The 15099-nt window shown below is 38.7% G+C and overlaps 1 protein-coding gene across 2 annotated transcripts in view; it reads right to left on the minus strand.

The window, feature by feature from the left end:
* The window catches only part of VPS53 (VPS53 subunit of GARP complex), a 138673-nt gene that overhangs the window by 46754 nt on the left and 76820 nt on the right, over positions 1 to 15099 (minus strand). Inside the window, exons 13-15 of one of the 2 annotated variants that reach the window (XM_079130805.1) lie at positions 12563 to 12657; positions 6248 to 6394; positions 4139 to 4286 (exon numbers count right to left, since the gene is read on the minus strand). In XM_079130805.1, the coding sequence (XP_078986931.1) occupies positions 4139 to 4286; positions 6248 to 6394; positions 12563 to 12657 (390 nt within the window). Of the gene's footprint in view, positions 1 to 4138; positions 4287 to 6247; positions 6491 to 12562; positions 12658 to 15099 lie in introns of both variants that reach the window. The other variant, XM_079130804.1, reaches the window with a different exon arrangement.

Genomic DNA, 15099 nt, shown 5'->3' on the forward strand with positions numbered 1-15099 from the left:
CTGGGGGAAGGAAAGGCAGTGGAATGAGAGAAACATTATTACCCTATGTACATGTATAATTACACAAATGGTGTGACTCTACATCATGTACAACCAGAGAAATGAAAAGTTGTACCCCATTTGTGTATAATGAATCAAAATGCATTCTGCTGTCATATATAACTAAAATGAACAAACCTTAAGAATTTTTTTTTTAAATGGCCCTTTTTAGGATAGTTTTAGGTTTATAGAACAATTGCAAAAAATAGTTCAGAGAGTTTCCATGTACCACATACCCAGTTTCCCATACTACTGACACAGTATTATACATTTATTATAAATGATAAAGAACATTGATATACTGTTTCTTAAAATTTTATTTTTCAATTCTTTGTTGCTCAGATTGCTATGTCTTTCTTCCTCTATTTTTCTTTGCTCCCCTGCAATTTTTCCTAAAGAAAGTGGATTGTCACTCTGTATATTTTTCCAGTCTGGATTTGCCTACTATATTCACAGGTATTAACTGACCTGTTTGTCTCTCTTATTTCCTGTAAATTAATAGTTAGATGTAGAAGTTTGTTCAGATTCTAATTCTTTTTTGGAAAAACTACTTCATGATTGTATTGTGTACTTTTATCAGGAGCTATCTAACTCTCTTTTTTCTTTTTTTTTTTTGGTGTTGGGGATCAAACCCAGGGCCTCAGGCCTGCTAAGCAAGTGCTCTCGCACTGAGCACATCCCCAGCCCCGTCTCTTTTGGTGATGTCAGTGGTCAGTGATGCATGATGCCCAAACCCATTATACCTCAAGGAGTTATAAAGAATGATATTCTAATTCTTTTCTTTCTTCTTCAGGTATTAGCTAAACTTCTGCTATAAAGAGACAGTTCCAACTGTCAATAATTCGGTTTTCTTGAGATACATATCAGATAGGAAAGGCAGGATGAAAACTTTGTTAGTATTCAATTCACACCAGTGGTTCTTCGGACTTTTCAAAGGCAACAAGTGAATTTAAAAAAAAAAAAAAAATCATGAGGGCTGGGGTTGTGGCTCAGTGGTAGCGTGCTTGCTTATCATGCGTGAGGTCCTGGGTTCAACTCTCAGCACCACAGAAAAATAAAACAAAGGTATTGTGTCCACCTACACCTAAAAATATATTTTAAAAAATCATTATAACCAAGTGGATTTAAACATGTTTTTGATCCATTATAGCTAATATTCTGATATAAAATAATGTTTATATGTCCCATCTTTGATAGTTCTGAATAAGACTGGCTCCTTATTAATTTCCCAGGGCTAATGTAACAAATTATCATTAACTTGGTGGCTTAAAAATAATAGAAATTTATTCTCTTGCAGTTCTGGAGGTTAGAAAGTCCAAAATCAAAGTGTTGCCAGGATTGGTTTCTTCTGGAAGTCCTCAGGAAGAAACTGCTAAATGTCTCTCTTCTAGCTTCTTTGGTGTTTCTTGGCAGGTAGAGGCATTCCTCCAATCCCTGTCTCTGTCTTCACAAAACTCTCTTCCCTCCATCTTTACATCTATCTAGTTAAACCTAAGAGACCAGTCATTGTGTTGGGGCCTGCCCTAAATCCAAGATGATCTCATCTTGAGGTACTTAATTGCCTTTGCAAAGACCACAATTCCAAATAAGGTCACATTTCTAGGTAAAGAGGGAGGTCAGGACTTTAAAGACGATACTAGTTTTTGATATTTCTCCCTTTTTTTTTTCCGGTACCAGAGATTGAACCCAGGGACGCTTAACCGCAGAGCTACCCCAGCTCTTTTTTACTTTTTCATTTTGAGACAGGCTCTTGTTAAATTGCTTAAGGCCTTGCAACATTGCCAAGGCTGGCTTTGAACTTGTGATCCTCCTGCCTCAGGCTCTCAAGATGCTGGGGTTATAGGCATGCACCACTGGGTCCGACTGCCTGCTTTTTTTTTTTAAATAACATGCTATCTCAGGTTCATCTGTTCATCTTACACATTTCCTGCTCCAGACCTGGAATTAAGTCATTTATCCAGAAATCTCTCATTTCTTTTAGTGGAAAATGGTATTTAGAGATCCAGGCAGCTAAGAATGTATTTATTTATTTTTACTTTTGGGGTACTGGGGTTTGAACTCTTGGGCACTCAACCACCAAGCCACATCCCCAGCCCTATTTTGTATTTTATTTAGAGACAGGGTCTCATTGAGGCACTCAATGCCTCACCTTTGCTGAGGCTGGCTTTGAACTCCCGATCTTCCTTCCTTAGCTTTCCAAGTAGCTGGGATTACAGGTGTGCAACACTGCACCCAGCAGAATGTATTTATTTCTATAAACAGTAAAATTAATTTTCTCTAAATTAAAATATATTGGTTACATATATCATGAGTCATCAAAATGTTCTCTGATCTACTAATGATTCTAGGATTTTAAAGAATCTATTCTAGAAAAATAATCTGAAACATTTAAAAGACTCTATTCTAAAAGATATTCTTAGAATTATTTATAAGAGCAAAAATTTCAGGTAGTATAAACAATTACTAGGGATACTATTAAATAATTCATGGTATAGTCCCTTAATGGAATATTATATAGCCATAAACGATGCTGGTAACAAAGACATTTTAGTAACTGGACTAATGCTAATGCTGTGACACTAACAACAAAAATGAATTAAGATTATAATATACAAAACTATGTTTATATAAAGTGATTGGAAGAGAATAACCCAAGTTGCTTATATGATTATTTGGGGTATGGGACTGGAAGTAATAATTTTTACTGTGATTTTTCTTTTTCTTTCTTTTTCTGTATTATGGTTATTTTACCTTTTTTTTTTTTTGGTACTGGGAATTGAACCCAAAGGTGCTTTACCAGTGAGCCCACCCCAAGTCCTGTCTTTTTGTGATGTCAACAGCCAGTGATGTATGGACCTTTTCATATTTTATTTTGAAGCAGAGTCTCACTAAGTTGCCAAAGTAAATCTCAAACCTTGATCCTCCTGCCTCAGCCTCCAGAGAAACTTGGATTATAGGCACATACCACTGTACCCAGCTTGAATATTTTATTTTAAAAATACTGTCTTTCTATGTGTGCAAGCTTTCTCTTTTGCACATACACAAAACACTTCAATAGTGTTTCTTCATCAACGAACTCTGGGACCTCTGCCTTGGAGGTCCTAGCAGATGCTGACGTCCTGCTTTGGGGTCCTGGGGGCTAAATGCATTGCCATCTCTGGTTTCAAGACCAAACTTTTGCAGGTCATTTCTATGCAACTCAATGTGACCATGTCCTCAAGCAGAGTATGTTACTGTCTCTGCCTTTACTGCTGGCTGGCTGACCCTCAACTCTGCAGTCTTTGTGGGAACACTTCCTATTTGGCCTAGCTCACATAACATTCAGCTGTAATGTCTGAACTATCATTTATGACTGTCTTCCCATGATCTAGACATGAGTAAATAATAAACACAAAAAGTTGGAAGAGCAGAACCTTCCCAAATTATTTTCTTTCTCTAAGACTTAGGTGGATCCCAGACCAAATGAAAAAAATAACTTCTGATCCTATATCTAAGATTGAATGGAAATTTACTCTGGGTCTTCTGCTAAATCAGTTTGCTGAACTTCTGCTACTTGGGGGGCTCCAGTAGAGGCATCACCCCTTCCTGCTTCACAGTTCCTGAACGTCAGCATCCAAACAATGGTTATTTGTTTCAGCAGACTGAGAATGCTATGTAAATTTCAAGAGACTCATAAAAGCCCAAGGGATTTCACTTAGTTTAACAACACTTCTGAGAATGGAATAACTGGTTGTGACTCATTGCCACCAAAGTCTGGGTCCCAGTACCACTGAGTTTATTATTGCCTTTCTCACATGGTAGACAGTGCTACTGACCTACTTTTAAGAGGTCATGCTCGCTGAGTGGTTCATACTACTTAAGGGAGGGAGACCAGTCATACTTTCTTGCCCAGTCTCCTTTTAACAAGGCACTTCTGTAAGATGGCTCTCTCAGCAGTCTCCTGGCTGGATAGTAAATTTTCCCCTGTGGGAGGCCCACACTGGTCTGCCCAAGATTGAATGTGGCCTTTTTGGGGCTCATGCTCTTCATTCCCAGCTACGAGACCAGATAGTCCAGGGAAAGGAGCTGGTACACAGGCAGCAGGGATGGCTTGGCTCACCTGCTGGGTGGTGGCCAGACAGTATTCTGCTGTGCTCAGGATGCTGCAGATGAGGCAGAGCTCCTCGAGAGTGAACTTGGCCACTTCTGAGCCCTCCTTTTCCTTGAGGAGGCTGCTGATGGTCAGCCCCCCACCGCTGGTTGTGGTTCTAAAGAAAAGGAACAGGCACTAGTCAGGCTGGAACTTCTAATTTGCTTCCTGAACCGGAAACCACACATTTTAAGACAAAGAAAAAAGGGGAAGGAAAGGCTGACTGTGCCCAAATAAATCCACATACAATGAGTTCTTTTCCTACTGACCTCACCTTGACTATTATCTGTTTAGATACTCTGCACTGTTAGGAGTAGGAAGAGACAATTCCAAGAGTGAGTCAGTAATCAACCCTATTAACCATGACAAGCTGACAGAGGGGGCGTGCTGGGCTGCCTATCACTTTAGCTTTGAACTTCCTAATTCATGGAACTCATTTGGAATCATCTGCACCACAAAAGCTGCTTCCCTAACTATTTCAACTAAGATAATTCTGCACAGAATTTAAAAGTTGTGCTTGTGGAAGAGTACATAAGCGAATAAGACATTGTTCCTCCCTGAAGCTCTTACTCCAGATATCCATAGGCAGTTCCCTCTGTGACTACGTGTCTGAGGGGCAGTCCCTCATCCACAGACTCTGCTCCCACGTGAGATCTAAGGTAGCAACAATTACCCACTCTTAAGTGGATGCTTCAGAATCTTCTCCTGGTTCTTTTTGCCCTGCCCCATTTCTGTGAACAGCATCTTTAAAAACTGACAAAATTCCAGCTGAGTATACCATTTTTTTCCTGCTGGGACACTGACTAATACACGGGAACAGGCTCACAGGATGATATTAAGTGAAAGCAGTAGAGTGTAAGACTATCAGTGACGTAGTCCCCATTCTATTACACTAACGAACCAAAGCACACATCCCACACATATTTTATATATATATACACACACACAAATATATGTACAAATGAATGTATATATAAATGACTATATATATGAATAAAGAATGCAAAAATATATACCAAAAAGTTAAAGAGTTTTTCTTTGGGTGGTGAGATTATAGGTGATTTTCATTTTCTTTCTTGTGGTTTTCTGTGTTTTCTATACTATAATGAACTTCTATTACCTTGATAATCAGGACAAAAGTTTTTAAATTTTAGAAGTAATTTTTGTCATAGTCAAAGAAGTTCTCATTAGTAAACTATACCCAACACTTAAAATATACTGCGTAGCATAGGATTCTATTCTCTTTCTTCCAAATAATGTAAAACTCCCATTTGTGACAGTTTAGTAACAATGACAGAAACTAATTCTCAAATTGTTAATTTAGCCATGGGGTGATGGTTGGTAAACACTAAGTTCAGAAGTGTTATATTAGGTGATATACTATCACCACAGAAATGGTATATAACCAAAACATCTCTAAAATGGTAGTTCAATGATTCACTTATTTTAAGTAACAAGCAATATAACAATCTTTTAATGTCTCAGAATATAGTAGGGTCATTATAATCAGAAACTGTGCTATATAACCCCCTTCCCACAAATCCTCCCTATCTTTAAACATCAGACTCTGTCCAGTATAGCAAGATGCACACACACAGAGACTTTGGGAACCTACTCAGAGGGAAAACTGGATGCGTGCTCCCTCTATCACTCTAGGGCGTAACCACATTGAATGAGGCTTGAATGAAATTACCTATGCTATTGAGTAGTTATTTCCATCACCTCATTTTTTTTTTTTTTTTTTTTTTTTTTTTTTTTTTGGGCCACATAGCTATTGTTGAATCCTTGTAAATCAAATACTTATACATAATAGGACTGACTCCCTAGAGTCCACCATGGTATGATGTGACCTACACTGGCAGCCAGAGGGGTATCTCCACTAATGGTCTTGATCGGATGTGGAATGTCAACAAAGGGGAAATAGCATCAGACCCTCAGGGACTTGGTAAGAGTGTTTTCTGCCTTATTACTCTTGGCAGTTTGGTAAACAATTTCAGAGTGGATTTCCTTAAGGATTCCCATATTTAGGAATATTCCAAATCCCACTTCACTATTCTGACTGCAAAGAGCGGGACTCACTTGGGCAGGTTGCCAGAGAGGATTTTCCAGGCGTATTCTCGGAGGTACTTCTGGAAAATGGTGGTCAGGGCGATCATTGGTTCTCCAGTACTGAGCTGTGAGCACTGTACCATGCACTTCTTGTAGTAGACGAAGAGGTCAGCACAGCTGGGGAGCACAGCACCCCCCTCATCAGTGTTGGGCTTAGGTGGCCCTTGGGCTTTGAAATCAGCCACAAACCTATCAATCAGCTCTCCAAGGTTTCTAGGAGGAAGAAACTAAAATGTTATTTCACTTCCAGAAAGGTAGAGCAAATGTACTTGTTTACAAAATGTACATAAATTGCTGCCATAAGTAATCATTTCTGATGTTTCTAAAATTTAAATCTGGGTTAATTTTTAGCAATATCATCATTTACCACCATCATTCACCACATAATAGGAATCATGGTTAAATTAAGTAACCATTAAAGTAACAGCAGCAATAGAGTTTGGCATCTATGTGCTGCTTTTCAAGGTATTCATGATCACTTTTGATCCTGAACTTAGTGGCAGAGCTACCTGAATGGGTCCACAGGATGATGCCTAAACAGATAAACTGTTAACAAACAAACAAACAAACAAAAACCTTAAGCTTTCCTTCTTTATGCAGTTTATAGTTTTTTCTTAGAACTTCCAAAATCAAAGCTGTATGAAACTCCCGGGAGAAGAATGGGCAGGAGCCATGTCAGGCCTGCCCAGGCCACGGTGATAGCGGTTGCACTCTGTCTCCCCTTTCCCATTCAAACATCTCTGAATTTGCCTCAGTCACGCTGAGTCATCACCACCTAGAATCCAGCAGGGCCGAAACAACTGTTCTCTGGGCAGTTTTGCTGTGTGGACAATGGGAGGCCTCTTGACATGTGACATCTTTTTAGGCAGCTGTCTAAAGCTACAGGAATCCAGCTGTGTTTTTAAAATATATTTATATAATAGGAAGAAAAAGACAGGAACCACACACAGCATCAATTAGCAGGAATAGGAAAAAACTGACATTTTACTCAAGTGATTTTGTTATTCAAAGTTTACTATATCCAGATGTGGCCACTATACCCTCAAAGAGATTCAGGCTTAGGCTAGGCCTTTGTCTGTGGTAACAAAAAGCAGGGAAGGACCTTATTAGTTGACCTTGGAAAGCTCCAAGGTCACCACCCCCACCTCACAACCTTTCTTGCCCCACTTTTCCATCTATCCTCCCACCTCTCCTCCATGGCTGACCTCCACTCTGGCCAGTCACGCTACAGGTCCTCTGCTTCACCTCCTCCCCTGTCAGCTGGGCCTCTGCCTATTGCTCCCCTGGCCAAAGCACTTTCCCTCCACTTCAGCTTGGCTCAGGCCTCACTGTGCAACTCCAAGTCATAGCAATCCTCTCTCAATTGGAACTCCTGTCATTTGCCACTAGATTTTTTCTTCTTGTGGTCCTGGGAATCAAACCCAGGGCCTCACACATGCCAGTCTAATGTCCTACCATTGAGCCACATCCCATGCCCCCCACTTGACTTTTTAACACTTTAGTATGCAGTGTAAGGATGCCAAATGCCAAAAAAATGCCAACTTTCTCCTGCCCTGGGCCCATGGTGGGCAATGCTAATCAACAATGCCTCTTGTTTTTACTGATTAATGCTGTAATTCCAGAATCCTTCTTGAGACATCATTCCAGTCAGTCACCTCTCATAAGCTGAAGCTGGTACAAAAAATGAAAGCTGCTTGCTTTATAGTCGTAAAATCTTGCACTTCACATCGGTTATCATAAGCTCCCTATTAGTTGGGAGGATGCGTATATAGCAGCTCAACTTCCACATTTTGTTCCAAAGGGACAGGAATGAAATAGTGGGAAGGTGGAGATGGGATGGGGGCTGGTAAAGTGGAAGAGAACATGTAACAGAAAGCAAACGATTCCATTTGAGTCTGCTTAGGAGAGATTCTAATCTCTCCATCAGTGGTGCCAACTAAAACGGGCCAGAGCTCTGAAGTGTTTTTACCTTAATCACTCATCTATTCCTCTAGAAGCTGGATACTTACTCACCTACTTCCTATTTCAGAGCCAATGATGAATAAGATTATAATTAATTAGGATCATATAGCATAAAGAAAAATTCTACACGAAAACCTCTAAAGATCTGTTTTGCTGAAAGCCCACTGAGTTCCTTTTGCCGTTGCTCTCTAGTGTGCATGACAAATAGTTAAGGGAACCTTCCCTGCTCTGCCTTCTTCCATTCTTTGCATTAGCATGCTTCAATACCACAAAAGACATTAAGAAATGAATAGACCGTTTTTTCATAGGATAACTAGTAAAAGCTACCCTAGTGTGAATGGGTAAGGATCATTAGTTTTGAATAGATGATCCTATCCAGCTAAATACTGATTTAAATTTTACTATGTGCAATGCCTGAAGAACTGTCAGTAAGATACAAATGAATTCAACTTTAAGAAGAAAGACTGTCATTTCTTCCAGGCATCAAACCCTTAGTTTCAGCAAGATCTTCATGCAAGACTCCTGGAGAAAGGGATGTGTAACATAATGACCTTCTGACTAGAATCACAAAGAGGTATTTTTTATACCCTAAGACAACAACCCAGTAAGAGTTTATAAAGTGTCAAGTCCTGACTCAGACACTGTGGGTTAGGACAGTCCTTGCTATTAAGACTTGAGGAGTCCCAGACGAGTAAGTGCAGAGCTCTGATTCAAATCCAGGTCTATCTGGCACTCAGGTCCCCACTCTTTCCACTATACTGTACTTTTTCTGTGTCATCTGTGAGCTTGTGAACAGTCTAAGGCTTTTCTCCTTTGATTTTTGAGTCAGTGCTATAGCAGAGTAGTAACTACATGAGATTAATCCTCACCTGAGTTCCTTCCCTAGCCTCAGGATTATTTGACTGAGGGGCAGAAGGGCTTCCTAAAGCCCCATGAAATTATACTCAAAATTAGTATGTGGATATAACTGGATTCTTTTTTTTTTTTTTTTTAAACAACAGAGTCTATAGTTTTCAATGGATTCTTAAAAGGATCTATAATTCACAAAAGGTCAATAACCACTGTTTTAGGCATCAATTTATCTGACTCCTCTGGCAGAAGAGGAAAAGGAGTTCTTAAACTCTATCTTCTACTTAAGTTTCTGCTGCTTACTTTAGAGTGACCAAGCATAACCTACTCAGTCCTCTTCCCTAAGGGGCTCTGCTGCTTCCCTAGTGCCTGGAAACATCCTAGTCAGGCCAAGTGAAGGCCAAGCACTGCATTTTTCATGGAGAAATGGAGAGGCCCGGAGGAAGGCAGGTCTGGTCTTTGCCCAAGTATCATGAATCATGAGTACTTTGTATGAATCAAGGTCATGTGAAGAGTGGACACCAGAATTTCGATTCAGAAAAGTGACTCTTTGGATGAGGCAGGTTTTTGGGAGAGGATGTGGCCATCTCAAACATGCATGTTAACACCCTTTGAATTTGGGCTGATAGGAGAAGATGGAGCTCTGATTGAAAATGGTCATCAAAGTGGGTTGCCTGAATACCTGGTAATCTAACATGTAAATAAACAATCCTTTTACCTGTTTCTCAGAGGTGTCTTATGAAGTTCCTGGAGGAAATTTACTTACTTACTTTTTTTTTTTTTTAAATTTTAATTAATTAATTATTTATTTATTTTTGAGACAGGGTCTTGCTATGTTGCCCAGGCTGACCTCAAACTCCTGGGCTCGAGTGATCCTCTGGCATCAGCCTCTGAGTAACAAGAGACCTCAGGCACCTAACACCACGCCTGGCTTGAGAGAAAACTTTTTTTTTGCAGTGCTAGAGATCAAACTCAGGCCTTGGTATGCTAGGCAAGTGCACTACCACTGAGTTACCACAGAGTTCCCCAGTCCTACGAGGAATCTTTTTGAAGACAAAAGACAAGGTGCTCTCAAAGAACAAAAATATCCATAGTAACCACTGTCCTTCTCTGTGCATAAAGAGGAGGAAACAAAGCCTTCACAAGGCAATCAATGGCAAGGCAACTTTATTTTTCCCTTGGGAGAGGGGGCTTGTTTTTGTTAACATAGACGCCCTTTTACAAAGTTTATTTTCTGAGGTTTTAATATGAAATACTTTATAAAATCAAATAGGTGAAAAATAATTCCGTCCCCATTTAAAACATTCTCTTAAATCTTATAGTTTATACCTGAAGCATATTTGGAAACAAATACTTGTTAACTTAGGAGAGAAGCATTTAAAAAAAAAGTGGGGGAACACTGGGCGAAGTTTTCCCATAGAACTCCCCTCAAGATCTTTTTCACAGCCACTGCTGTTCTCCTGCATGGGACCTCTCTGTATTCTTAGGTGTGTCATTAGAAGCCTCAGAGTCCAGGCCAGTCTGTCTTCAGGTAACATGCCCCATTCCAGAAACCAAATTTTTCCAAAATTTGTCTTCTAGCATTTGTTAAAGACCTTTAACGGATATTCTGACTGTTGGCAAAGATTCAGGGATGAGGAGGTCTTCCCTCCTCATATCCCCACATGAACAACAGACATTGGAACATAATCATCTTCTGGCTGTGAAGAAACTGAGCCATGGTGGGCTAATATGTAAAAAATTTGGAGTCCATGAGTTTGTGAAAAGCACATATAGTAAATGGATTATCCATAAACTAAAATAAGAATCCATGAGTCCATATTGACATAAATGAACAAATGGGGGAGGAAAGTTCCTTACAGTAGAACTCCAAATCCAGAACAAATGATGGAAACAATCGTCATCAAGCAAACCTAATGATAATGGCTTCAGGCAAAAATCATGAAGGGATTCTGAAATGAGTGGGCTAAAATGTGATGCCATTTACATTGTCTCAAAGTATTTCCTGAAAGAAACTTAATAGTACAGTGAAAAATAGTAGTTTCACAGTGGAAAAGGTTGGCAGGCACCACTTTACAAAAGTGATCAAAGTTAACATCAGTAGTACAGGGATTAATCTACATGGTGTGCCTCCTGATACAATGCACTGTAAAGGACATAACCTCACTTTTAAGGTCATCTTGCCAAATAGGCAAGGGGTTAAGAAGAAACCTCAAATGGACAGTGCTACTGGCCTGCAATCCCAGCTACTCAGGAGGTTGAGGCAGTAATGTCGTTTGAACCCAGGAGTTCAGGAACAGCCTGGGCAACATAGTGAGACATGTGACTGACTCACACACACACACACACACACACACAAAGTATAAGAAGAAACATCAGGCAAAACAAAACTGTGGGCATCGTATAAAAGAGTTAGTCAATTCCCTTTAAAAAAGTGTCAAGGGGGCTGGGGTTGTAGCTCAATGGTAGAGTGCTTGCCTGGCATGTATGATGCACTGGGTTCAAGTCTCAGCACCACATATAAATAAGTAAAATAAAGGTCCATTGACAACTAAAAAATATTTAAAAAAATTTTTTTTTAAATTATAGAAAAGTGTCAAGGCCATGAAAGACAAAAATAAGAAACTACTCAAGATTAAAGGAGACTGAAGAGACCTGATGGCCAAATGCATGATTATGAGAGGAACTGGACCAGAAAAAAAGCATTCATAGGAAAACATTACCTTCCTGATTTTGATAATGGTGATTACATAGGATGTTAATATTATCTGGGGAAGGGTATGTGAGAATTTTTTGTTCCATTTTTGTAATTTTTTTGATAGTCAAAATTACTTCAAGATGAAAAGTAAAATTATACTTGAAAACATACACTTTAGAGATTAGGCTTTCTTACAATGTCCAGTGTCTGACATTGTAAAGCTTTGTGGGCTCACAAATGTCAGGACTCAATGAGGGCTCAGTACCCACAAGAGGGTTTTAGGTTCATGTGGGGCTGTATTACAGCAAAACTCAGGCTTCTAGCCAGGTGCAGTGGTGCGTAGCTGTAATCCCAGTGACTCCAGTGACTCTGGAGGGTAAAACAGGAGGATTGCAAGTTCAAGGCTAGCCTCAGCAACTCAGCAAGACCCTCAACAACTTAGTGAGACCCTAACTCAGAATAAAAAATAAAAATAATAAAAATAAAAGAGTGGGTTGTAATTAAAAAACCCTCAGGCTTCTGAGATTTATAGACAAAATAATTGATAACACTCAAAAGACATAAAAATATCTTTTTTCTTTTCTTGTGGTGCTGGGGATAGAATGCAGGGCCCCTCACATGCTAGGGTAAAACTCTGCTTATTGAGTTCCAGGGAGGGTCAAAGGTACGTCAAGTCCTTCCTTCCGCTTCTGAAAAGAGTTGTGCCCTTGTAAGACTCAACATGACTGGAAGGTGTAGAAATGCAGACTGAAATCAGCAAAATGTCTGTCACTTACTTGTCCTGGGACTCAATATACACATAGAGATGAGGCTCAAAACACTTGGAAACAATGCCATGAAATGGGTTGTCTGGGACTTTAGGCTTCTTGGGCTGTAAGAAAAAAAGAAAAAGTAAAGAGAAATCCAAAATTTGAGCAATCTGTGCAAAATTTCAAGCAATTTAAAAAAAAAATTACTTCAAAGTTCACTTTCAGCTTATAGGTAAGAAAGTACCCACTGTAATAGAAGTGGGAATATGTCTTACTTTATGACTCATTCCAGTGTTGTGAACAAGGCACCAGCTTTGTTAGCATCCTTTACTTGCTGTGGATGATGAAAGATTTACTGCTACTTTGATTCACATGCAATTTCAGTTTGGCAATTTTTCATCATCTGGCTGACATTTAAAATGTTTAAATCCTGGCTAATCATAGCATCCACCTTACCTGTGTTTGCTGTTGTGATGCTGTCACATGATCTGATTCTAACAGCCTCCATTTACTAATCGTTACAGGTCAAGCACTTCAATACCAAATAATGTCTCATCTATTCCTCCCAATAATCCTTCAAGTAGGTCTTATTACTACTTTTTTACACCTCAAAAAATGGAGGCTCTGGGGTCTTGACAGTCTGTCCAAAAACATCCGACAAAGCTTTCTATTTCCTACGCTAGGATTTATGTTTTCCTGCAATGGCTCTTAAACTTGGGATTTTCATTGACAAGTAAAAATAAGAAACAGAATGGCAGGGGATCAAGGGCAGGGCAGGTTGCTAACTTTTTGTTTTGCTACTTTCTATCCTTACCACAAATTCCTAAAAGAAAATATTTTATACACCCAAGTTTTATAAGAGTAAAAATAGCAGCATAAAGGCAGTCCTTTCTAAGAAAGTATGGTTGGTAATCCTGCCGGGGGGGGTTGGGAGTGGGGGGCAGACTATCTAATCTAAATTTTTTGCCAGAGACCACTGAAAACTAGCCCAGTACTTGTCCGTATCCCAGTACTTGAAAATCACTGACAAACAGGTCACTTGGCAAGCAAGCATTTTAAAAACTATATTTGCTATATAATTCCTTTCCAAACATCTTAAAAAAAAAAAAAAAAGTAAGGATCTTCTCACATATTACTTTCTATTCCTAAAAAAATGTCAATTCTGTCCACTGTCGAATGTCAGCAAAAGGACTCTAAGCCAAAGACATCTTGCTGTGGCTGATACTAGAGTAAAGTTTAGGTATAAGTTTATAGTCACAATGTATTTGTTGAATGAATTACACATATTCTTTTGGCTAGGCCATTTTAGTGAAGTATGACTAACAAAGAAAGCTGTACAAACTTAATGTATACATCTTCATGAGTTTGGGAGTATCTGTACACTTGTCTTATATATACTTAATGTACACATCTCAACATTAGATAAGTATACACATATGAAACTGGTATCACCATCAGAATCATACCTATTACCTCCTAAAGTTTTTTCCCACTCATATTATTATTATTATTATTATTATTATTAAGTATACTTAAGATTTACCCTCTTGAACTGCTCCTATCTTTTAATAAGCATTGGATAGTTACTGGGAGCTCCCAAAGAGAAATAATAGTTACCTTTTCTGGTCATTTCTTTTGTTGTTGTTTGTAAAACAATGCAATGGTTAAAAACATCTGTAAAAACTCATGATAATTACCAAAAATTAAATGTCAACTTTAGACACATTCTATTTAATCTCATTCTCAGCTCTTGTCCTTTTTCACCTTCCAAGAGTTCCCTGCCTTTAATTTTTTGGCATGACCTGTAGAAACTCTGGTCCTTCTTGACTACACTGTGGCCTGTATGCTCTCATCATCTGAAAGTCACTGCCATAGTCAGGCCCTAAGCTGAGGCTGCAAGAGGCCTCAGGGGATGCACAAGACTGGTTTATCTCATTTGAATTTGCTGAACCCAGAGATGCCCTGGAAACTTTTTGTGCTTCCATTAGTTTAAATGCAGGACCCACAATGAAGAATGCAGGTAGTGAGGGACAGTCCTCACCCATTTGTCCTACCTTTTATAAGTCAGTATCTCTCCTTTCCTTCCTCCCTTTGTTTCTTTTTAATAAGGTAATTTGCTAAATAAATTTTAAAATGTGATTTAATTTGACTTTGTAAGACTAGATCCTGACTTTAGATTTGAAAAATATGGCCATTATAACCAGTTATCTTTTTAGTAATAAAATATAATCATGTTTAATTATTCCTTTTATTTAAAATTTTTTGTCTTTTTTTAAAGAAAATATTCACACTTCTACAGGATATGTTCTAGTAATTATAAATGGGAGTTTACATAATAAAGAATACTCTCACTTTTACATGTATATTTCGTGCCTGGTTTTACTGACATAAAAATGTATATGCACATTCCCAATTAAACACTATTGATTGTGTTTTAACTTATCACTTTGAAATGCCTACATTATGAAATTTAAATAGTCTTTAAAAAGTAACATTGTACTGGTGTTCAATTTTCTGATTTTTCTGTGTGGTATTTTAAGTGAATGTCCTCCTTCTTGGGAAAT

Source organism: Sciurus vulgaris (assembly GCF_902686455.1).
Source record: "Sciurus vulgaris genome assembly, chromosome: 3".
NCBI lineage: Eukaryota > Metazoa > Chordata > Mammalia > Rodentia > Sciuridae > Sciurus > Sciurus vulgaris.